The sequence below is a fragment of the Cetorhinus maximus genome, chromosome 4 (genome assembly GCF_964194155.1).
Source record: "Cetorhinus maximus chromosome 4, sCetMax3.hap1.1, whole genome shotgun sequence".
NCBI classification, from domain to species: domain Eukaryota; kingdom Metazoa; phylum Chordata; class Chondrichthyes; order Lamniformes; family Cetorhinidae; genus Cetorhinus; species Cetorhinus maximus.
Window position 1 is genome coordinate 119,037,306 of NC_135882.1, and position 24,950 is coordinate 119,062,255.

Genomic DNA, 24,950 nt, shown 5'->3' on the forward strand with positions numbered 1-24,950 from the left:
AGGAAACCCTTTTTTGAGTTATGTAGTCACTATATGCCTTCACTTTAATGATGTAAGTATGCTGGAATAATTGATGTTTAGATGGAATTAGGCTCTAATTCAGCATAAAGGTCAGATAGTATCTTCGCTCAATGAGAATTAGGCTTAACTGGTTTACATTATATAAATAAACCAGATAGAACTTCAATGAAAACTGAATAGTAGGTGCAGTATGCACCTAGAGCACATAAATTGCAACTGACCTGTCAAACGTCATTTTGGAATGCCTGGCCTCTCATTTTGGTATAAGAACATGTGCATTCTGTTCAGTAATTGGAACATACAGCAACATTGATTCAGCCAAGTTTGTCTACCTGCTTCAGTAGAATACACTGCAACAAATGTAGCATATGGCAATGTGTAAGCTCTTGGTCTGTTGAACATTCCTGCTCTGCAGTTACTATTGGAGAATGTCATAATGCTGACAATTGGCAGCTGCAAGTTGCAAAGCAAGGTGATGATTTTGAGGGTAGAGAGATTTTAATTTGTTCTAAAGGAGCTAACTCTCCTAATAAATTATGGAAAATGTCAAGCACTTTTGTGTTTCTTGTGCACAACAATTTTTGTAGTTGATGTTCAAATACCCTCTAAATCTATACAAAAGTGTATATATTTTAAGTTAACTGCAAACATGGAGATTCATTGCATCCCACAACTGCTATGGAAGTATGGTATGTCCCATTGTGTTAAGATTCTCAAAGCTCTCTGCCACTGAAGTTTTACTCGACTCATGTCTGAGTGTTGTAGCATTATTGATTAGAGTTTGATTGTTATGATTGGCCAACAACTCGATTATATAAATTGTAGTGCATGACTGCCAATGGGAGGATGATAAGGGTCGGGAATGGGTGGGTGAGCAGAATTGGAGGAGTGCTAAGATCATGGTGGAGAGTTGTGGAATTGAGGCTGCAGACATGGTAGGTAGGTGCAAATTAAGCCATGGAAGGATTTTAACATGAGGATTTAAAATCCATGTATTGTTGGATTTTAAGTCAGCATCTTCAGATGAGTTGGGAGGAAATGAGAAACAAATAATAAAATATTCCATACAGTGATATCAAGAACTCTGTGCTTTGTGTGTGTAGGAAGACAAAAGCTAGTACAAATGACTGAAACCTGCTTTTGCAGATTTAGGAGTAAGTCTATCCTTGGATTCAAATCACCAGAATTAATTTAACTAAGGAATGAGACTCTGCAACTCCAGATTTAACTACTGTAAATGGCTCATTGGTTTCAGTTTTCTGAAATGCCAGTTAACAAGAAATTTGCACCTTGTATTTTAATGGTTTAGCTTTATGGCTTTAGCTATGTACAACAGAAATATCTGGTGGAGCAGCATGGCTGGAAGAAATGGAAAAACACATTCTAGAATCAGGCTCAAAAGTGATCCCTTCTGAAGCACATCAGTTCAAATTAGGACACAGTATGATCCAGTCTATTTGAACACTTGAATAAAGACATTTGTTATACAGAACTTAATGTTGCGTAATTGCATTGTACTACGTACCTTAGCATTATTTTATAGCCTCCTGTCTCCCTACTCTCATCTTCTAAAATAAGTTGCAATAATTGAATTGTCCTCCTGATCAAATTATTTTTATTTTAAAACTTTCCATTCCTCCACTGTGAGATTACAATTAACACCCTCTATTAAATTATCTTGTTGAAACCTTGCCTTAATGTTGGTACAGAGGTCTTCGAGAGATTCATTAGAATCTTACAGCATTTGGTCCTTCATGCCTGTGTGGGCTCTTTGAAAGTGCTATCCAATTAGTCCCACAGCTCATACTTCTGCAATTTTCTTCCCTTTAAGTACTTATCAATTTTCCCTTTGAAAGTTATTATTGAATCTGCTTCCATTGCACTTTCAGGCAGCGCACTTGACAGACCATCATAATTCTCTGCATACAGTTTTGTCATGTTTTTTTGAAAAAGCACTGAAATAGTAGAAAACCACTTTGTGATAAGATTTTGATGATTGGGCTATCTTGAGCACATCTGCCTACCTGTGTACTTATGAAATTATAAGCTTTCTAATGCTGATAATGTGTTTCTTTTAGGCAGTGTGACAAATTTGAGCTGTTATACTCAGTTTTTATAATCAGGTTTTGCCCTTTGGTTTTCTTAAGTTCTTTGTTTCTATTTTAAATGATACATTTTCTGCTTTGCATCTTGCAGGTAATTTGGTGTTAAACTTGAAACTTGCTTGACACTATCCATTATATATAAAATTGACAACACAGAAACAGACCATTCGGCCTAACTGATCCATGCCCACTATGCTCAAAAAAAGCTTCCTACCTTATCATCTTGCTCTATTAGCACATAAGGGGTTATCTAATAGACATTTTTAAGATGAGAGGCTTTGATAGAGTAAAATTATTCCCTCTGGTGGGCGAGTCAATAACCAGAGGTCTTGGATTTAAGATCATTGGCAAAAGATCCAGATGGGAGGCGAGGAGATTTTTTTTCAGATTGGTGGGATCGGGAATGCTCTACTGAGAAGGTGGTGCAAACTAATTCCATAAATAATTTTAAAGGGGATATGCACAAGTGCTTGAGGGTGAGCAGTTTATAGAGTCATGGACAAACAATTGGGGCTTGGGACTAAGTATGACTGCTCTTTCAAAGAGCCAGCGCAAGCACAATGGTTGAATCCTTCTGTGCTGCAAATTTCTACGTTCCTATGTTCATAGTAAAGTTACTGTAATTGTAATACTAGCAGCTTACAATGAGAAATGTGCAGGCCTGTAATTCATGAAGGGCTAATGTTTTGTATTGTTAATTAGTTACAAGTCTACCATGACCATCAACAATAGATATCTGTACAGTTATTAATTATGGCCCTGAAAATCCTTGGCTAGCAATCCTGCCAATTATATTAGGATTATGTGCCATTAAAGATCTCCAGTGCTGACCCTGATGACTTATTCAAGTCCCATCCTATTTTCCAACCCTACTGACACACACCTGCCAAAGTTACAGTGGGAATGCACTGGAAAAGCTGTGGAATTTCTGATCCAATATTTTTATTTTAATAAACTTGGCCAGTTGTTCCTTATAGAAGTATGGTATTTTAAGCTGCCTATTTTCACTTTTCCTGATGTGTGCACACACAAACGTTATTAAAAGTTAATGTTTTTTTTAAACAGATAATGGCTTTAAAACCATATGACCTTCGAAGACGATTATATGTAATATTTAGAGGAGAAGAGGGACTGGATTATGGTGGATTGGCCAGGTAAAGCACCATCAGAATGATTTGCAAATAAAGATCTAGTTTCAAGTATTACTTAGTAAAATGCAGTAACTAATAAGAAACTTTTGTTGATGCTGTCTGCATAAGAAGATCCTAATATATTAGGTTGTATTGGAATACAAATTTATACAAAAAGAATAACATTAATTTATTATTGCATGAAAAGTTATTATTATAAAAAACTTACAGCACAGAAAGTGGCCATTCAACCCATCATGCCTATGTGACTCTTTGAAAGAACTTTTCAATTTAGCCCCAAATCCCAGCCTTTTCCCCATAAATTGGTCAACTTCAACATTCCTTATGGAATTTGGTTTTACCATCCTTTCATGCAGTGCATTCCATATCTTAAACTGTGTGAAGAGATTTTGCCTCATTTCTACTCTAGTTCCTTTGCCATTAATTTTAAATCTTTGACCTATGGCTAGTGACCCACTTATCTGAGGCAACCCCTTATAATTTGGAATACCTGTAAGGAGAACAGTCCTAGCTTCTTCAATCTTTCCAATCATACAGGTAAACCTCTTCTGTACCCATTGCAGACTCTTGACATCCTCCCTAAACTGTGGTGCCCAGAATTGTACAGAAGACTCCAGCTGAGGTCTAACCAGAAATTTGTAAAGGTTTAGCATGGGCTCATTGTTTTTGTATTCCACCCCCTATTTACCAAGCCAAGTATCCGGATACCTGTTACTATGTTGTCAAGTTTTGTATCATCTGCAAAGTTCAAAATTGTACTCCCTAAACCGAAGCCCAGGCAATTTATGTAAACCAAGAAAAGCAATGGCCTTAAGGCACCCCAATGCAAATTTCTCTGTTCATCTGTTTACCACTGTACTCTCCCCTTGATCCATTAACTAATTTCAGCCCTAAGTTACTACCATCCCTTTAATATTAAGTGCTTCTATATTCTGAATAACTTTGTTATGCTGTACATTATAAAACCCTTTTGAAAGCCCATAGATACAACACCTACTCCACTACCTTCATAAACACCTTTTGTTACTTCATCAAATAACCGAATCAGGTTAATCACACATGATTTGCCTTTAACAAATCTGTGCGGGTTGCCCCCTATCAACCCGTGCTTCTCCAAGTGAGAAATCATTTTGTCTTTCAGCGTGGTCTCTGGTACTTTACTCTAGTAACCAGGTTTATTCCTCTTTCCTCCTTTGAACGGTGAAGTAACATTTGAAATCCCCCAATCCTCTTGAAACCCATATCCAAGGAGCTTTGAAAGACTGTGGTTAGAGCTTCTAATCTCTCCATCCGAGCTTCTCTCAGCACCTAAAGATGGATCTCATCTGTACATCAGGTTTATGATCTACCAGTTCCTTCTAAAAACATTAAAACATAGTATTCTATGTTGTGAGGTTAGTTCAAATCATTCCCAGTCTACTGAATGATTTCACAAAAAATATTTCTTTTGAATGAATTGAGTTTTGTTAAAGTTGCAGCTTTAATTTAAATAGATTCACCAAGCGTGTTTAAAAGAGGAAACAGGTTATTATTACAAAAGCAAAATACTGTAGATGCCGAAAATCTGAAATAAAAACAGTAAATGCTGGAACTGCTCGGCAGGATTGGAACATCTGGGGCAGAGAGAAACAGAGTTAATAATTCAGGTTGATGACAAAAATGACACAAAAATTGGTGGGAAGGCAAGTGGTGAGGATGACACAGAGTCTACAGAGGGATATAAACAGGTTAATTGAGTGGGCAAAAATGTGGCAGATGGAATATAATGTGGGAAAGTTGAAGTTATGCACTTTGGCAGGAAGAATAGAGGAGCTGAATATTATTTAAATGGAGAAAGACTGAAGAAAGCTGCAGCACAGGAATTTGGGGGTCCTCGTGCATGAATCCCAAAAAGCTAGCATACAAGTTCAGCAGGTAATAGGTAAGGCAAATGAAATGTTGGCGTTATTTCAAAGGGAATGGAGTTTAAAAATAGGGAAGCCTTGCTAAAACTATACAAGGCCCTAGTTAGATCACACATAGAACACTGTGAACAGTTTTGGTCCCCTTATCTAAGGAAAGATATACTGGCATTGGAGGCAGTCCAGAGAAGGTTCACTAGGTTGATCCCGGGGATGGAGGGATTTTCTTATGAGGAGAGGTTGAGTAGGTTGGGCCTGTACTCATTGGAGCTTAGAAGAATGAGAGGCGACCTTATTGAAACATATAAGATTCTTAGGAGGCTTGACAGGGTAAATGCTGAGAGGTTGTTTCCCCTTGCGGGAGAGTCTCGGACCAGAGGGCATAATCTCAGAGTAAGGGGTGCCCACTTAAAACAGAGATGAGGAGGAATTTCTTCTCTCAGAGGCTAGTCAATCCGTGGAATCCTTTACCACAGAGGGCTGTAGAGGCTGGGTCGTTAAGTATATTCAAGGCTGAGATAGACAGATTTTTAATCAGTAAGGGAATCAGGGGTTATGGAGAAACTCCAGGAAACTGGAGTTAAGGATTATCAGATCAGCCATGATCTCATTGAATGGCGGAGCAGACTTGATGGTCCGAATGGCCTAATTCTGCTGCTACATCTAATGGTCTTATGGACCATTCATCAGAAGCTAGAATCTGGTGAAAGTCCTGAAACGTTAACTCTGTTTCTCCGCTGATGCTGCCAGATTTGCTTAGTATTTCCAGCATTTTGTTTTCATAAGTTCTTATTTACTTGCAACTTGAGAATTGTTCAATGTATCACGCTCCAACCTTGTAGAGTGGGAGATTCCATTTGAGTAACAAAGAAGGGATTGGAATATTGACAGAATTTTAAAAAAGTCATCAAGTGATGGATAGTACATTTTCAAAATGATGTTTAATTTTCTTCACACAGAGAATGGTTCTTTCTGCTATCCCACGAGGTGTTAAATCCAATGTACTGTCTTTTTGAGTATGCTGGCAAGAGCAACTATTGTTTGCAGATAAATCCAGCATCCACGATAAATCCAGACCACCTATCTTATTTTTGTTTCATTGGACGATTTATTGCAATGGTGAGTGCATAATTTGTTAATTGGTTAAATGTTAAGTTGAAAATTCAAAAGGGTTTATGAGTAATGCACTAGCTTTGAAGCCTTGGGAGCTTTGTTTTTGTATTGGGAATAAGTCTAAAATGAGATGCTGTTCAAATATTATAATTTACCCGGCACGATTTTGGTATTATACTGTGTGAAGAAATGGTATTGTAGCCCATTTAATTTAACAAATTGAAATATTAACTCATTGTACTGGGAATCACTTTATATCAATGAGTTTCTAGTCTGGGGTTGGCTCTCTGCAAAAGTTGATGAACTGAAATGAGAATTGTTTTTTGTAAATCTGAAGGCTACTCTCGAAGTAACAGTTTTGTGCGCCATCTAGTGGTTACTTTCAGTGATATTGGCAGAGGCGTGATAGGATACCTGTCTTTCTCAAGGAGTGGAATATAAAACCTAACAGCTCATAAAATGGGAGCATTCTTTAGTTATTTTCTCCACTTTGCCAAATAGGTGGTCTAAGAGGGTAGAGGGGTGACCAGGTTTCAACAATGCTTTTATGAAATTATTCACTGGAAGGAGTGCCGAGGTAAATATTTCATTTAACCTACCTCTGATTTGAACTAGGCGAAGTAATTCATTAAAAGCTGAAAAATGAAAGCTAAGTTGATGAAGTGCATAAACTTTAATTTAATTAGTTCTTGCTGCCTTTGTGGATGAGGAAGAAGTCTGCAGGGTGGATGAACAAACTCACCGCAGTACCATGTTTTAGAAAGTGGGGGTAGGTGAAAAGGAATGTGGTAGGGGATACTGTAGTCACGGGGATAGATCTTGTTCTCTGCAGTCATGGCTAGAATCTCCGAAGGTTGTGTTGCTTACCCTGTGCCAGGGCCAAGGACATCTCATCATGGAAGGAGATGAAGTTGGATTGTGATGGGGAGGAATCCAGTTGTGGTCCATGTATGAACCAACAATGTACATAGAAGTAGGAATGAGGTTCGGCTGAGGAAATTTAAGGAGTTAGGGTATAAATTAAATTAAAAAGCAGAACCTCAAGTCATAAACTCTGGATTGCTACCAGAGCCATGCACAAATTGGCATAGTGACTACCAGAGGTTTAAGCATGTGGCTGAAAGGGTGGTGTGGGAGATGGGGGTTTTCAATTCGTGAGGCACTGGCACCAGTACTAGGGAAAGAGGGAGCTCTTCCATTGGTTGGACTCCGCTTACACTGGTTGGGACCAGTGTCCTGGCATATCAAGTAAATAGGACTCTCAATTAATACTGGGGGAGCTAAAGAGAGAAGTCAAAAGGTGTAGAGCAGAATCGCAATTTGGATAAAATCAAGTACTGGGTGTTGGGAAAGAACAGAGTTTAACAAAGGTAATAATTAAGGTGACATCAGGGAACATAGTAAAAAGTTAAATTTTTAGGCATCATATTTAAATACATGAATCATCCAGAACAGAATAGGTGAAACAATAGCACAAACAGAAATAAATGGGTTTTATCTAATACCTATTATGGAGGTGTGGCTGCAGAATGATCAAGGTTGGGAATTAAAGAGATAGACAAAATGGAAAAGGAGTTTTGGGTAGCACTCATATTAAAGAATGGGATACGGACAGTGATAAAAGGATCTTAGCTCAGAAAATCAAGATGTAAAATCAGTTTAGGTGGAGCTAAGAACCAACAAGGGCTAGAAAACAGGGGCAGAATCATCTGGTCCTGCCAGCAGTGGGAATCATGGTGGGTGGGAAATATTTGGCAGGAGGCCAAAAATCACTTTTCCAATGGTGGGAAATTAGTTTGGAATCTTCTTCTCCAACTTTCATGGCAGCTTAAAGACGGGTTGAGTGTCCCGCAGACATATGTTGGTAAGCTCGTTTGCATCTGTTGAATGCTCATTGAAAGGCCAACACAAATTAAGCGCTCAGCAGCCGGAATTTAGAACACTCACTTTGGTCACGACTACATAAATGGCGTACACCTGGTGAGGTAGACTACTTCCTGATCTTTGAGGTCAGTAGATGGTGCTTTCGCCTTCCTTTCACACCATCACTGAGAGATATTGACTGTCTGTAGCACAAGCTGGGCATGGGAGGGGTGAACCTGAGGCAGGACTGGGGAGGAATCATGGAGCAGAGTGGAAGAGTGAATGGCTGTCTGAGTGCCATTTAAGCATGGCGCCCAGGCATTGGAGCCTACGAGCTAATAGCTGGGCAGGCCACTTCCTGCCCGCCCCGCCACAAGATTCAATGTGCCCCTAGCAAATGCATAAGTAATGAGCTGAACAGCACAAGAGCTCACTCCAACTTCCGCTCCCTCCAACTTCCGCTCCCTCCACTTAAGTCTCCAGAATGGAAGATTCTGCCCCAGTGGGAGTAGTTTATTGGTTCCCTAAGAGTAGCTGTAGCATCAAGCAGAGTACAAATCAGGATATTTGAGCTGCATGAAACAAGGGTAATACAGTAAAAATGTGAAAGCTTAATGCTCATAGGAGGGCAAACCAAATTGGCAACAATAGTCTAGAGTTCTTGGAATACATTCAAGATAGTTTTCTAGATCAGTATGCCAAGGAATTAACTAGGGAACAGATCCTTTTAGATCTTGTTCTGTGCAGCGTGACAAAATTAATGAATATAAGGGCAAAATGCTCTAATATTGGAAATCTGAAATATAAACAGAAAATGCTGGAAATACCCGGCAGGTCAGGCAGCAGCTGTGGAGAGAGAAACAGAATTAACATTTTAGGTTATTGACATATTGTAAGAACTAGTTGATCAATTGTCACTTGGACAGTTGTGGATTCATTAAGGAAAGTCAGCACTGACTTGTTAAGGGCAAATCACATTTAACTACATGGGCTTATTGTGAAGTAACAGGGAGGGTTGATCAGGCTAACGCAGTAGATGTGGTGTACATGGACTTCCAAAAGGTATTTGATAAAATGCCATATAACAGGCTTATCAGCAAAGGTAGAGCCCATGGAATAAAAGAGACAGTGGCATCATGGATATGAAATTGCCTGAGTGACAGTAAACAAAGCAGTGATGGAAGGTTTTTTTCAGACTGAGGAAGGTATATAGTGCAGTTCCTGGACCCCTATTTTTCTTGGTATATATAAATGACCTAGATTTGGGTGTACAGGGCAAAATTTCAACATTTGCAGATGATACAAAACTTTGAAGAATTGCGAACTGTGAAGAGTATAGTGATAGACTTTGAAAGGACATAGGCTGCTGGAATGGACGGACAAGTGGCAGATGAAATTTAATGCAGAGAAGTGTGAAGTGATTCATTTTGGTAGAAAGAACAGAGGGGCAAATTAAGATAAAGCATACAATTGTAAAGGGGATGCAAGAGCAGAAGGACCTGGGTGTATATGTGCACAAATCATTTAAGGTGGCAGAGCAGGTTGAGAGCCCGGGTAGTAAAGCATATGGGATCCTGGGCTTTATCAATAGGGGAAGAGGGCACAACAGTAAGGAAGTGACAATAAACCAGTGAAAAAGGCTAGTTTGGTCTCAACTGGAGTAATGTGTCTAGCCCTGGGACCACACTTTTGGAAACATGTGAAGGCATTAGAGAGGGTCCAGAAAAGATTCATGAGAATGGTTCCAGGGATGAACAACTTCAGTTATGTGGATAGATTAGAGAAGTTGGAACTGTTCTCCTTGGAGAAGAGAAGATTAGGAGGAGTTTAGAAGAACGAGCGGGCATCTCGTTGAAACGGATAAAATTCTGGCACGGCTGGGCGGACTGGATGCAGGGATGATGTTTCCTCTAGCTGGGGGGGTGGTCTAGAACAAGGGGTCACAGTCTCAGGATAAGGGGTAGGCCATTTAGGACAAAGATGAAGAGAAACTTCTTCACTCAGAGGGTGGTGAACCTGTGGAATTCTCTACCACAGAAGGCTTTAGAGGCCAAGTCACTGAATATATTTAAGAAGGAAATAAATTTCTAGACTCTAAAGGTGTCAAGGGGTATGGGGAGAGAGCAGGGCTATGGCATTGAGCTAGAGGATCAGCTATGATCATATTGAATGGCAAAGCAAGGGCTGAGTGACCTACTCCTGCTCCTGGACTGAGGAGATAGGGAGAAACTGTTCCTGTTGGCGGAAGGATCAAGAATTGGAGGACATCAATTTAAGATGTTTAGCTAAAGAAGCAATGGTGACATGAGGAAAAACTTTTTATGCAGCGAATGTTTAAGATGTGGAACGCACTGCCTGAAAGTAGTTGGAGGTAAATTCAATCATGGATTTCTAAAGGAAATTTAATAATTATCTGAAGAAAAAAATATTGCCAGACTGAGAGGAAAAGATAGGGCAGTGGAACTAGGTGAGTTGAGAAATTAACCAGTCCGACAAAGTTGAATTTTGCAGCCAAAGTAATTGTTTAATGTCGCTGACATTTCCTTGTTCCCTGTTATATTTTCTCCTGTCTCTGCCTTTAAGGGGCCCATGTTTACTTTCACTCTCTTTTTGCATACCCATAGAACGGGCATTATGAACGGGCATAACAGACCAAATGGCTCCTTCTGTGCTGTAACCATTCTTTGATTATATAATAACCATGCTGTAAAGAAATCACTAGGGAATAATAATAATGTGATAGCATTGTATGTTGAATTTGAGAATAGCTTAGTTAAGTCTGAAACTCTCATCAATAAAATAGCCACATAGCTATGAGGGGTGAGTTAACAAAGATGGATCGGAGAAACTAGATTAAGATATATAGTAGATAAACAATGGCAAACATTAAAAAAAATTAAAATTTGCAATGAATATATTTCCTTAAAGGATAAAAACCCCATGGGAAAAGTGGTCCAACTGTGACGAACAAGAGAAATTAAAGGTAATAAATTAAAGGAAGAGGCTTATAATGCCAAAAATAGTAGTAAACCTGAGGATTGGAAAAATTCAGCAAGGGATGACCAAGAAATTGATAAAAAGCGATAAAATAGAATATGAGAGTAAAGCAACAAGATTCATAAAGGCAGATTGTAAAATCTTTTATTGGTATGCAAAAAGGAAGAGAGTGAAAGCCTGTTAAGAGGCAGAGACAAGAGAAAATATTGGGAAATAAGGAAATGTTAGAGACATTAAACAAATACTTTGGCTATAAAACTCTGCTTTGTTGCACTGGTAGTTTTGGTGCTATGGCTGATAGCTTAGGTGAGAAGTTTCTGCCCACTTCCAATGTGGTTCATGCTGAACATCATGTTGTTGAGGGCATTAGTCCAAGTTTTATATGCACGTGCCATAAGTATATAGATTAGGCAGAACATGGTGGCAGTTAGCGCCCTATGCTGTTTTGATACCTGACCTGCCATTTTCAAACTCACTCCTCTAAATAATGCCCTCTCTTAAACATGTACAGCTGAACATTTAAAGACATTATCATCAACTTGCAGATGAGTTATTTTGTATTATTTGCTTGCACTTGCAGAGTTTGTGAAAGTACTAGGTTGTTGGATGGGTTCAGAAAAGCTGGCAAAGTCAGGTTTGAGTGGTACTAGAGTTTGGGAACTTGTGTTCTTTCAAAAAGCCTCGGGTACATCATTTGCTCCTGGTCATGGGGGCTATAATTGCACAGCATCGGAGGGAAATGGCGCAGAGGCAGGAAAGAAACTGCTCACAAAGGGAGGAAGTGGCGAAAGAGGAGGCGTCTTCTCAACAGGAGAGTCTTCAGGATGCACTTCTGCTACCTGCACCTAAGCTAGAAGCAATGTGTCGGGTGTCATTGCTTCAAAAAGAGGTGGTCACATAAGTGTACCACCACTTGGAAGCAGACCTTTAGCCTCAAAGCGGGGTGAGGACAGTGCTGCCAGTGCTCATCAAGGTGACTATGATCCAATTATTTTTAACAGTGGATCCTTCCATGCTGGGACAGGTGATATTATAAACATATTGCAGTTTGCTATCTATCGTTAAGGGGAGGCAGTGGCATAGCGGTATCGTCACTAGACCAGTATTCCAGAGACCCAGGGTAAGCTCTGAGGACCTAGATTTGAATCCTACCATGGCAGACGGTGAAAATCAAATTCAGTAAAAATCTGGAATTAAAAGTCTAATGATAACCATGAAACCATTGCCGATTGTTGTAAAAACCCTGACTCCAGACCCACAGCAATCTTAAAAAATGCCATCTGAATGCATGGATGCATCAGATCCCATGAACGAATAAAAAAAAAATCATCCCAAGGTCACTGACTTCTCTCTAACCAGAAGCATGAGGAGCGAGCTCGTGACTTTGCCATGGAGGATGCATCAACTGCACACTCTTGGCTCTGTGGGCACACATTTCAAAACCACAAAGGGTTTAACTTTGTTAACTTTAACACAGCTTTAACCAAAAGACCAGCTTGGATTAATTCATCTACCACAACCTCTTATTGTCCCTGCATTCAGACAGCCAAGAACTGTTGTCCATCCAATCACAGGAACCTCTGATACAGAGACTCTTCACCACCTTGCAGCATGAGATGTATTCTCTCTTCACTTTGATGGATAAACATTCAGCAAAGGGACCAGTTGGTGTCGTCTCATATGTGATGTTAAACCAGATCTTTATTTGCAGATCTGATTGGAAGTATTACATATGAAGTCACTGTTGGAGAGGGTGATGTTCTACAGTATCTTGTTGACTCACTGTGCAGTTGGTAAGCACATCATGTTGGTAAATGCCTGCTATCCTGATAGTGGTCGTGATTAGTTCATTCTGCGCTAGTCCAGCAACTTGAACTAGAACTGCTTGGTGACAAAGGCTACCCGATCTACACCTGGCTGATAACTCCACAACTCCACAGGTGGCAGCGCTCATATGATGAGCACCATGCTGCAACAAAAATACCATTGGTTCCTGCTTGTGTGCAGTGGAGCTGAAACATCAGCCACCAGATGCTGCATCACACTTGGGTCTGTAACTATTTTCATGGTGTTGCCAGAAAGGATGGAAGTTCTGGACAAAGGCCTGTGCCAAGTTGGAGCTAGACTGCTTTCTGCTCCTTAATGGGCATCAGACTGTTTGGCAGGAACGCCAAGGCTCCAAGCATTTCACTCTGCAGGCCCATCAGCTTTTTTCCCATCAAAGTCCTCATCTGAGTCTTCTGCAGTAGAACACATGTGCAACCTCACCCTCTGGCGAGCTGGCACCCGCGCATATCCTTTTCCGCTGGCTGGGCTGCAGCCCACTCATGCTGGTGGCTACAAATGTCAGATGGAGCAATGCTGTTTCGTCGTCCTCAATCTCCCTCTAGGCCCTCAACCTGGTAGGACTTGGGTATCCGAAAGAATAACATGCATGGTTGAGGATGAGAAAAGTGGTGGAGAAAAGCAAGAGGTGCATGGTTACTCCATCAGGAGCTTATGTATCATAGCAGATTTGGGGAATGAAGGTGAATTAGGATTTGAGAAGGTGGATTAGTCAGGAACATATCCTTCTCAATGGCCACAGCCTCAGTTATGGCTGCTTCAATTATTCCTAGCACCATTTTCCCCACGCGGATCAGCACATGCAGCCCTGCCTGTCCCTAACTACCTGTTGACTGCTATTGTTGTCTATTATAGGCTACCTTGTCCTACAAAAGACAGGGAAGCCTATCATGTGCTTTGGTGATGTGCTTGCCGCAGTTGAATAGCTGACAATGTGTGCAAGATCTGAGATGTGAATATGTGATTTGTAGCAGTGCTAGATGTTTGAGGGTGAGTTGAAGTATATGTATGTGAGATCTGAGTTGTGGTTGAAACAGACTGATGCTAGATGGCTGAAGAGGTTTGATGAATGGAGCAATCTGTAAGGCTAGTGGTGCAGCTAGTGGGATGTGGCATGTCATGATGCATTAATTTGATCGCTCATGTTAGGTAATTAAACTTGCAGCACTACATCAAAAACCTTGCTGCTAGATTGGCAGCATTGACCGCCACAACTACCTACTTCCATTGTCTTTTGAGTATTTTCTAGAGGGAAGAAGACATCTTAGGGAAGAGAACCTCTCTCCTCTTGTCGACCTCCTACACCAAAAGCTCCAGCACAGCTTCTAGAAATCTAGGGTCAGGCTCACTGGCCTATTGCACCATTTCATCTCCTCCTACAGCTCTTCAAAACTTCTCCAAGCAGTTTCAGCCTATTCTGTACCCTGAATGCACCTAACTTTTTAGAGGCACTGGCTCAGCCGGCATTTATTGCCCATCCCTAATTGCCCTTGAGAAGGTTGTGGTAAGCTGCCTTCTTGAACTGCTGCAGTCCTTGTAGGTAAACCCACAGTGCTGTTTGCAGGGGGGAGTTCTATGATTTTGACCCAGCAACAGTGAAGGAACAGCGATATAGTTCCAAGTCAGGATGGTGGATGGCTTGGAGGGGAACTTCCAGGTGGTGATGTTCCCATCTGATTGCTGCCCTTGTCCTTCTAAATGGTAGCGGTCGTGGGTTTGGAAGGTGCTGTGTCAGAAGTCTTTGTGAGTTCCTGCAGTGCATCTTGTAGATGGTGTACACTGCTGCCACTGTGCATTGGTGATGGAGAGAGTGAATGGGGTGTCAATCAAGCTTTGTGCTTTGTCCTGGATGGTGTCGAACTTCTTGAGTGTTGTTGGAGCTGCATTCATCCAGGCCAGTGGAGAGTCCTCCATCATACTCCTGACCTGCGCCTTGTAGATGGTGGACAGGCTTTGGGGAGTTAGGAGGTGAGTTACTCACTGCAGGATTCCTAGCCTCTGACCTGCTCTTGTAGCTACAGCATTTATATGGCTTGGATCTATATCGTTGCTCCTTCACTTTTGCTGGGTCAAAATCCTGAAACTCCCTCCCTAACAGCCCTGGGTGTACCTACACCACATGGACTGCAGTGGTTCAAGGAGGCAGTTCAGCACCACCTTCTCAAGGACAATTAGGGATGGACCATAAATGCTGACCTAACCATGCCAGTTTGGGTGAGCACCTCAGTTTCTGGCATTTTGTTCTTGCATCTGATCTTCAGAAGCTTCCAAAAGTAGCTCAAGTGAAAGTGATTGAGCTTCTTGGCATGACGCTGATACAAGGTCTAAGCCTCGCATGCGTGGAGCAAAGAGGGCAGGATAGTGTAGAGGATAGCCATAATCTCCAAAACGATATAGATGAGTTGGTGGAGTGGGCGGTAAAGTGGCAGATGGATTTTAACATAGAGAAGTGTGAGGCCATACATTTAGGGAGGTCAAACAGTTACAAGGATTACAAAATAAATGGGAATATACTAAGAGGGGTAGATGAAATGAGAGATCTTGGCGTACAAGTACACAGGTCCATGAAGGCAGCAGTTCAAGCAGACAAGGTTGTAAAGAAGGCATATGGAATGCTCTCATTCATTAGGTATAGAATATAAAAGTAAGGATATAATGTTGGAATTGTATAAGACATTGGTGAGGCCACAACTGGAGTATTGTGTGCAGTTCTGGTCACCACATTACAGGAAGGACGTAATGGCTATGGAGAGAGTGCAGAGGAAGTTTACAAGAATATTGAAGGGTTAGAAAAGTGTAACTATGAGGAAAGATTGGATAGGTTGGGGTTATTTTCCTTCGAACAAAGAAGGCTGAGAGGTGACTTGATTGAGGTGTACAAAATTATGAGGGGAATAGATAAGAGTGGACAGGATAAAATTGTTTCCCTTGATGGAGAATTCTAGAACCAGGGGACATAGATTCAAGATAAGTGGCAGAAGGTGTAGGGGGGACATAAGGAAGAACTTTTTTATGCAGAGGGTAGTGGGTGTCTGGAATTCTTTAAACTCTTTTTAAAAAGTACCTGGATCTGCACCTAAAGTGCTTTAAACTACAAGGCTATGGGCCGGGTGCAGGAAGGTGGGATTAGAAAGGGCACCTGCGTGTCCTCGGGCTGGCATGGACAAGATGGGCCGAATGGCCTCCTTCTGTGCTGTAACTTTTCTATGGTTCTATAGGACTATTGCTGTACAGATTTGCAGTTGATAGGCAGACCTATTCTTCTTGGTTCCCTGTTCGAAGTCTACCAAAGACTACACTTGCTTTGGCAATTCTAACGTGTGCCTCATCATCAATATAGACAGTTCGAGAGAGTGTGCTACTGAGATAAGTGAATTTATCCACTACTGACAGGTTCTGGTCATGGACTGTAACCTTGGATTCGATATGGGATTTTCCTGGAGCAGGCTGATACATTACTTCAGTTTTCTTCGGGCTGATTGTAAGGCCAAAGTTGTCGTATGCATTGGAGAACAAATCCATGCGGATACAGTGGCATAGTGGTAATGTCACTGAACTAGTAATCTCGAGGCCCAGGTTAATGCTCTGGAAACATGGGTTCAAATTCCAACATGGCAGCTGGAATTTGATTAATAAAATCTGGAATTGGAAGCTAGTCTCAGTAATATCGCCTATTGTCATAAAAACCCATCTGGTTCACTGATGTCCTTTAAGGAGGAAAATCTGCTATCCTTACCCGATCTGACCTACATGTGAACTCCAGATCCACAATGTGGTTGACTCTTAACTACCCTCTGAAATTTCCTAGCAAGTCACTCAGTTCAAGGGCAATTAAGGTGGCCTGCCAGCGACACCCACATCCCATGAAACAATTAAAAACAAAAGTATATAGCCCTGTTTTAGTAGGCATTGTGCTTGGATAGTGAAGACTTGTCATTGAGGAAAACCCTGTACAGGCGATGTTTCTCCTCCAGTAGTTTTTCGATTACCTCATTGTTTTCATCGAACCAATTTTGATGCTTAGCAGAGATAGGGTCAAAGGCCTCTAGAAAACTGGAGTGCACTGTACCCCTTAAGGGCCTGGCCATCGCCAGTGCAGTGAGTGAATATTTTCGCTGTACACAGGAGACTCTCGAATTTCTCAGAGAGATTCCTTCATGACTGCCTGTTTGAGCATTGAGACATAGTGCAGTATTGAAGGAGTTTTGTTCATGGGAGATACCATCTTACAGATGAGATGTTAAACTAAAGCTTGTCTATTCTGTCAGATGGACATAGTAGATGACACTATTCGAAGAAGAACGAGGGACTTTTCCCAGTGTTTGGGCCAACATTTGTCCCTCAACCAACATTACTAAAACAGGTTACTGTGCCATTTAATTCATTGCCGTTTGTGAGACCTTGCTGTGTGTAAATTGGTTGCTGTGTTTCTCTGCATTACAACAGCAACTAGACTTCAAAAGTATTCCACTGGTTGCAAAACGCTTTGGCTTTCATGACTTCAGGATTTCCCAATGTATTAATGCAGAATCTTTCTTTAAAATGCTTTCCTAATGCTAATAGTTGTCTTCCTCCCGCCTCTCCCTGAGGTACAGAGTGAACATTGTAAAGCAGTAGATCAGCATTCATATGGATTTTATTGGCAGCCTCCCCAGCACTGATTGCTGATGACCCTTCACAAGTGCATATTTAAAGAGGCAGGCTTTTTTTACTTTTTAAGTCAGTTATTGTTTGGCTCTTTCCAGTCTGTGGCAGCATTATGAGCAAGTATGTGGAGGAAGCTGTTGCAAAGACAGCTGATTGATCACGTTACAAAATTAACTGAACTGGCCAACAGGTCAAACCCAGTTCTGCTGAGTGGAGGGGGCAAAGCAAGCAGTAGTAAACAACAGTTTGAGGGTGCTTTGTTACCTGTCAATTTCTGGTATCCGTCAGGGGTGGAATCCTTGCATTCCATCATGTTAGATAATTGAGATTTGAGCATGTGTGTTTATATTCAGATTTTATAGATTTTACAGATAATCAAAATCCTGCCAGTTTCTTTCAAGTGCTTAAGAAAAACTTTTGTTTCGATGTTTCTGTTTTCTGTTGAAATTGATCTGTTTGTACAAATCAGTAAGATTCTTTTTTTTTTCAATACAGTCTAGACAGGTTCCTCCTGGAAAAATTGGCCAGAGGAGAACATGCTAAATGGATCCTTTATAAATGAAGGAAGTCTCTGGACAAATTCCAGAGTGTGTCATTTTCACTCAGTTGCAGGAATCAGTGAAGCATTTGTTTTCAGGATGCTCAGGAATGAAGTATCTGTGTAGTATATGAATCCTCTCCAGATGAGATCTATTGTTCAATCCTCAGGAAAATGAGCAAGGAAACAGACAAAGCTTCAGTTAACATTTTGAGGAGTAAAATCTAGACTATGAAATTTGAGGGTAGGTATGGGGAGTTCAAAAACACCTGAAGAACCTGAAAGTCCAGGAACAAAGAGGTCCTGTCAAATGTTATAATTTGTTAAATCCATTTCCCACCCAGCAGCAAACCAAATTTACAGCATGACCAGCAACACTGATAATTGGGGATGGGCAATAAATGTTGGCGTAGCCAGTGACATCCACATTCTGTGAATGAATGAATAAAAAAATACGGAAAGAGAAAGTCAGTGGCAGGAGGCGGCACCTGGGAATCCTTGGAAACAGTCCCAGCAATCGTAGGAGGTGAAGATCAGACATTGGGGGAAGATCAAATAGCATGGCTGCGGCGGGAGAAAGGGGGCATCGGAGCTGGGGAGTAAGGAGGACAGCAATTGGGATGGGGGAGATGAAGGTTGCAATCAACAAGGGGGGTTCAAAAATAAAAACAAAAAACTGCAGATGCTGGAAATCCAAAACAAAAACAGAAACAGAAATACCTGGAAAAACTCAGCAGGTCTGGCAGCATCGGTGGAGAAGAGTACAGTTGACGTTTCGAGCCCTCATGACCCTTCAACAGAACTAAGTAAAAATAGGAGAGGGGTGAAATATAAGCTGGTTTAAGTGGGGGTGTTGGTTGTTGGGACAAGCAAGCAGTGATAGGAGGAGATAACCAAAAGATGTCACAGACAAAAGAACAAAGAGGTGTTGAAGGTGGTGATATTATCTAAAAGAATGTGCTAATTAAGAGTGGATAGCAGGACAGGCAAGGTACAGATAGCTCTAGTGGGGGTGGGGTGAAATAAGACTAAAAGGGCTTAAAAGATATAGATAAATGATCGGTGGAATACATTTAAAAATAATGGAAATAGGTGGGAAAAGAAAAATCTATATAAATTATTGGAAAAAACAAAAAGGAGAGGGAAGAAACGGAAAGGGGGTGGGGATGGAGGAGGGAGTTTAAGATCTAAAATTGTTGAACTCAATATTCAGTCCGGAAGGTGTAAAGTGCCTAGTCGGAAGATGAGGTGCTGTTCCTCCAGTTTGCGTTGAGCTTCACTGGAACAATGCAGCAAGCCAAGGACAGATATGTGGGCAAGAGAGCAGGTGGAGTGTTAAAATGGCAAGCAACAGGGAGGTCTCGCGGACAGACCGAAGGTGTTCTGCAAAGCGGTCACCCAGTCTGCGTTTGGTCTCTCCAATGTAGAGGAAACCGCATTGGGAGCAACGAATGCAGTAGACTAAGTTGAGGGAAGTGCAAGTGAAATGCTGCTTCACTTGAAAGGAGTGTTTGGGCCCTTGGATGGTGAGGAGAGAGGAAGTGAAGGGGCAGGTGTTGCATATCTTGCGTTCGCATGGGGAGGTGCCGTAGGAGGGGGTTGAGGAGTAGGGGGTGATGGAGGAGTGGACCAGGGTGTCAAGGAGGGAACGATCCCGACGGAATGCCGCCGGGGGGGGGTGAAGGGAAGATGTGTTTGGTGGTGGCATCATGCTGGAGTTGGCGGAAATGGCGAAGGATGATCCTTTGAATGCGGAGGCTGATGGGGTGATAAGTGAGGACAAGGGGGCCCCTATCATGTTTCTGGGAGGGAGGAGAAGGCGTGAGGGTAGATGCGCGGGAGATGGGCCGGACACGGTTGAGCGCCCTGTCAACTACCGTGGGTGGAAAACCTCAGTTAAGGAAGAAGGAGGACATGTCAGAGGAACTGTTTTTGAAGGTAGCATCATCAGAACAGATGTGACAGAGGTGAAGGAACTGAGAGAATGGGATGGAGTCCTTACAGGAAGCGGGGTGTGAGGAGCTGTAGTCGAGGTAGCTGTGGGAGTCGGTAGGCTTGTAATGGATATTGGTGGACAGTCTATCACCAGAAGTTGAGACAGAGGTCAAGGAAGGGAAGGGAAGTGTCAGAGATGGACCATGTGAAAATGTTGGAGGGGTGGAGATTGGAAGCAAAATTAATAAATTTTTCCAGGTCCCGACGAGAGCATGAAGCAGCACCGAAGTAATCATCGGTGTACCGGAGAAAGAGTTGTGGGAGGGGGCCGGAGTAGGACGGGAACAAGGAATGTTCCACATACCCCATAAAGAGTCAGGCATAGCTGGGGCCCATGCAGGTACCCATAGCCACATCTTTTATTTGGAGGAAGTGAGAGGAGTTAAAGGAGAAATTGTTCAGTGTGAGAACAAGTTCAGCCAGACGGAGGAGAGTAGTGGTGGATGGGGATTGTTCAGGCCTCTGTTCGAGGAAGAGAGCCCTCAGACCATCCCGGTGGGGGATGGAGGTGTAGAGGGATTGGACGTCCATGGTGAAGAGGAGGCGGTTGGGGCCAGGCAACTGGAAATTGTTGATGTGACGTAAGGTGTCAGAGGAATCACAGATTAGGTGGGAAGGGACTGGACAAGGGGAGAGAGAAGGGAGTCAAGATAACGAGAAATGAGTTCCGTGGGGCAGGAACAGGCTGACACGATCGGTCTACCGGGACAGTCCTGTTTGTGGATTTTGGGAAGGAGGTAAAAGCGGGCCGTCCAAGGTTGGGCAACTATCAGGTTGGAAGCTGTGGAAGGAAGGAAGATCTCCAGAGGAGATGAGGTCAGTGACAGTCCTGGAAACAATGGCTTGATGTTTAGTGGTGGGGTCATGGTCCAGACACTTCCTCCTACCTCCCCCTGGACCATGACCCCACCACTGAACATCAAGCCATTTTTTCCAGGACTGTCCTATTTTTACTTAGTTCTGTTGAAGGGTCATGAGGACTCGAAACGTCAACTGTACTCTTCTCCGCCGATGCTGCCAGACCTGCTGAGTTTTTCCAGGTATTTCTCTTTCTGTTTTTGTTTTGGGGGATTCAAAAGCTTCCTTGAGGAACTAGTGGGGAGCAGTGCTGCTCCGTCTGGCCAACAGCAAGTGCTGGAAAAGATAGCTTCTGTCTCCCTTTCACTACTGGGTTTCCTGATCCCTGGGAAACTTGCACAGCAGCAGTGAGTTTTAAATCAGTATCTTGATTACAGTGTTTGAGCCTGATTTAGTTACGTTAATGACAAAATCCCCTCTCCACGGTGGAATGCTCGGACACTCCAAGATCCATCGCCGTAAAAATGGCAATAGGCACGTATGCTGTGGGTTTGAGTTAAATTTCTCGTATTTGAGTTTAAGCAAAGTAATTATGAAAGCTAATAGAATGTTATTGTTTATTGCAAGGGGATTTGAATATAAATGTAGGGAGGTTATGCTTTAGTTGTGCAGGAAACTGGTGAGACAACACCTGGAGTACTGTGTATAGTACTATTCTTCATATTTAAGGAAGGATGTAAATGCATTAGAAGCAGTTCAGAGAAGGCTACTAAACTAATGCCAGGAATGGGCGTGTTGTTTTATGGGGAAGGATTGGACAGGTTAGGCTTGTATCCACTTGAGTTTAGAAGAGCAAGAGGCAACTTAATTGAAACCTTTAAGATCCTGAGGGGACTTGACAGAGTGGATGTGGAGAGGATGTTTCCTCTTGTGGGAGAATTGAGAGCTCGGTGTCACTGTTTAAGAATAAGCCATTTAAGACAGAAATGAGAGGAATTTTTTTCTCTGAGGGTTGTGTGTTTTTGGAACAGTGGAAGCAGCGTCTTTGAATGTTTTCAAGGCAAAGGTAGATAGATTTTTGATAAACAAGGGGGTGAAAAGTTATCGGGGGTAGGCAGGAATGTGGGGTTGAGGTTGCAGTCAGATCAGCTATGATCTTATTGAATGGCGGAGCAGGCTCAAAGGGTTGAATGGCCGACTCCTAATTCGTATGTTTGTATGTCATGGGGAAGGTTAATATCAAAGTCATAAATCTTCATCTGAGGACTTGTTAACAAATATTATATCAATAACCAAACAAAGGAGTGAGAAACTAATCAAGAAATTAGATTTATTTGACTGAAACTATCTTGACCCAGTCTGTTTACGTGATCACTTGTAATTTTGTTTTTTAATAATTCCAGTATTTGTCAGTACTTTTGTTCTTTATCAAGCAATTCGAAGCAAAATTTTGTTTTTCTATAGGCTCTATTTCATGGAAAGTTTATTGACACTGGATTCTCACTACCTTTCTACAAACGTATGCTGAACAAGAAGCTCACAATTAAGGATTTGGAATCCATTGACCCTGAATTCTACAATTCCCTTATCTGGATTAGGTATGTAGTTTATAGTAGGATTATTGTAATTTTACCCTAATAGCTGTAATAGCTGAAAGTAAATCAATCACCTCAGCTGAATTTGAACTTAAGTTTGTTTTAGGCAGAATTTAACAGCTTGAAGACAGGTTACCTGTGGATTTTAAATCTTTGAATTGATTAAAGTGGAAAATTAAATCCCCTGGTGAAATCCCAATCAGGTGACATTCTGCCAGTGTTACATTATAACGATTTGCTTCTGAATGTGCAAGAGTGGCCTGATCCCTCCTTTTCTATTCCTCCATATGCAGCTAGCATCAAGGTTTCAAACTTTATCTCTCCTTGGAGACCAAGGGAATTTTGGGAATTAGCCACTGGGGGAAATCATGGTTGCGGATCTGCAAAACACCAACATACTCTGCCATTAGATTAAACACAACAGCGTTTTCCCAAAAAATGATTCTGGACAACCTACCCAATTTAAAATAAAACTGGTGCCTAGGGTTTCCTCTAGTCTGCACTGGTACATGCACAATCTAAGTGAAATTGGCTGAACCAGTGCAAGAGATGGTGGAAGTGTATGTTATATCAAATGTAAATCAAGTTCTCCAATCTTTAATACTGGTTTAAAAATTATTGTGCCCAAAGAATAAGCTATTTGGCCCATTGAAATAGTTCCTCTAATATTTCAACTCACCCAGCTAACTACTTTCAACTACATCTTGAATTTCTTGAATGACTTTGATTCCACTAACTTATCTTGTGTCTAGTTCCAAGTGTGTGTAATTTGTTTTAAGGTTTCCTAAGATCTATTTCAAAATTTACAATTTACTAATATAAATTCAAGCCCATAAGTTCTATTGATTGTAATTCATTTTAAAGTAATATTCTGGGTTTGTTATGTACACAATTATGGTGTAGAAAAAGGTTAATTAGCCCCTTACAACTTTGCTGTCTGAAAAGGTTATTCACTTAACTATATATATTATCCCTCCCTTTCTCTGTACTCTAAATTTTCCTATTTTACAGATTCTACTCCCTTTTTAGAAGCCATTATAGAATTACTTTCAGCACTTTTGATATTAACATATCATTAACCCTCTGCATAAGGAAATCTTGCAACCTATTCATTCATTCTTGTTAAAGTTATGCCTTCTCGCTACCATATCATTGACCAATGGAAATAATTGTTCCTGATGTATCTTATAATTTTGAATACCTCTGGGATCAAATCTCCTCTGGACCACCTCCTAGTGACATGACCCCCAGGTTCGCTAAATACATCATAACTAAAGGGTCTCATCACTGGCATCTTTTTAGTGAATCTCCTCGTTATTACATTCTCCTTTAGTCTATCTATCTCTCTGCTCATTTGACTAGCCTGTCTATGTTTTCCTGAGTTTACTTAGTCTTTACTAATAACTATCATTCAAATTTTATGTCGTTTGCAATTTTTTTTGTATTCCCAATATCCACATCCAGATGGAGAAGGGCAGTGGTCCCATTTTTAATGTAGTCCCTTTCAACAAACAGGTGTGGGCAGAGCAAAACTATTGTCCATCCAATAAAGTTTACCAGAGGTCTGAACCATTTTTATGGTTGGGCCTAGTTGGTAGTCGTTAGTTGCTATACGGGCACCAATGAGCAGCTTGCCAATTATTGGCCTATCGCCCTAATCTGCATCATCAGCAAAGTGAGTTAAATGAATCTGATTATAAAAGCTGTTCTGTATGTTTGCTTTACTATGAAATAAAGCAGTTTATCAATTTGTATCTTTGTACAAACACCCAAGTGTTTGTTTGGTTTGCCTAGAGAGTGTGAAGTGTATGTGCAAGATATAAATATGCAGTTTAGATCACAAGGGGGTACTATTGTTACACTCCTGGGTTACACTTTTGTAAAAGTAGATTATAGGGCAACGTGAGTCAGCTGCCATTTAAATTTAAGACTCTCAGCTCGCACTCGCTAATGAGAGCAACTGAATTCAAGCAGGTATCCATGACAGACTTGAATCAGTAATAATGTGAAATTCTAAAATTCCTGTGAAGAACCCCGTTTAAAATGATCCTATGGTTAATAAAATTATTTTTAAAATTTTCTCTTTGTAAAGCTTTATTTGGTTGGAGGGAGAAGAACTAGTTCCTCTAGTTGGAGGAAGAAATTTGAAAATGCAGGCGAGGACTACAGAATAGTTTCTAATAATATTCAGCAGATGCCTTTTCATAGTTGAAAAAATGCAGTGTCCATTCACATTGCATTCTAGTAACAGTAAAACAGAAGAATAAATTAGGTAGGATTTTTTTGATATGTGCTGGTTTCACCTATAACACATATAGCAAGAAAGTATCAAAAATGAAGATTTTGGGCTGGGGTATGCTCTCTGATTCCACTCCCAATAA

At 41.2% G+C, this 24,950-nt stretch overlaps 2 protein-coding genes across 6 annotated transcripts in view; both read left to right on the top strand.

The window, feature by feature from the left end:
- LOC144679844 (copine-3-like) overlaps positions 1-24,950 on the top strand; it is a 750,377-nt gene that overhangs the window by 450,542 nt on the left and 274,885 nt on the right. The window lies entirely within an intron of this gene.
- Positions 1-24,950, top strand: part of LOC144679841 (NEDD4-like E3 ubiquitin-protein ligase WWP1) — a 196,494-nt gene that overhangs the window by 137,962 nt on the left and 33,582 nt on the right. For all 5 annotated transcript variants that reach the window (XM_078540684.1, XM_078540685.1, XM_078540680.1 and 2 more), the window contains exons 16-18: positions 3,192-3,280; positions 6,138-6,297; positions 22,439-22,572. In XM_078540684.1, coding sequence (XP_078396810.1) covers positions 3,192-3,280; positions 6,138-6,297; positions 22,439-22,572 — 383 coding nt within the window. The remainder of the gene's footprint in view (positions 1-3,191; positions 3,281-6,137; positions 6,298-22,438; positions 22,573-24,950) is intronic.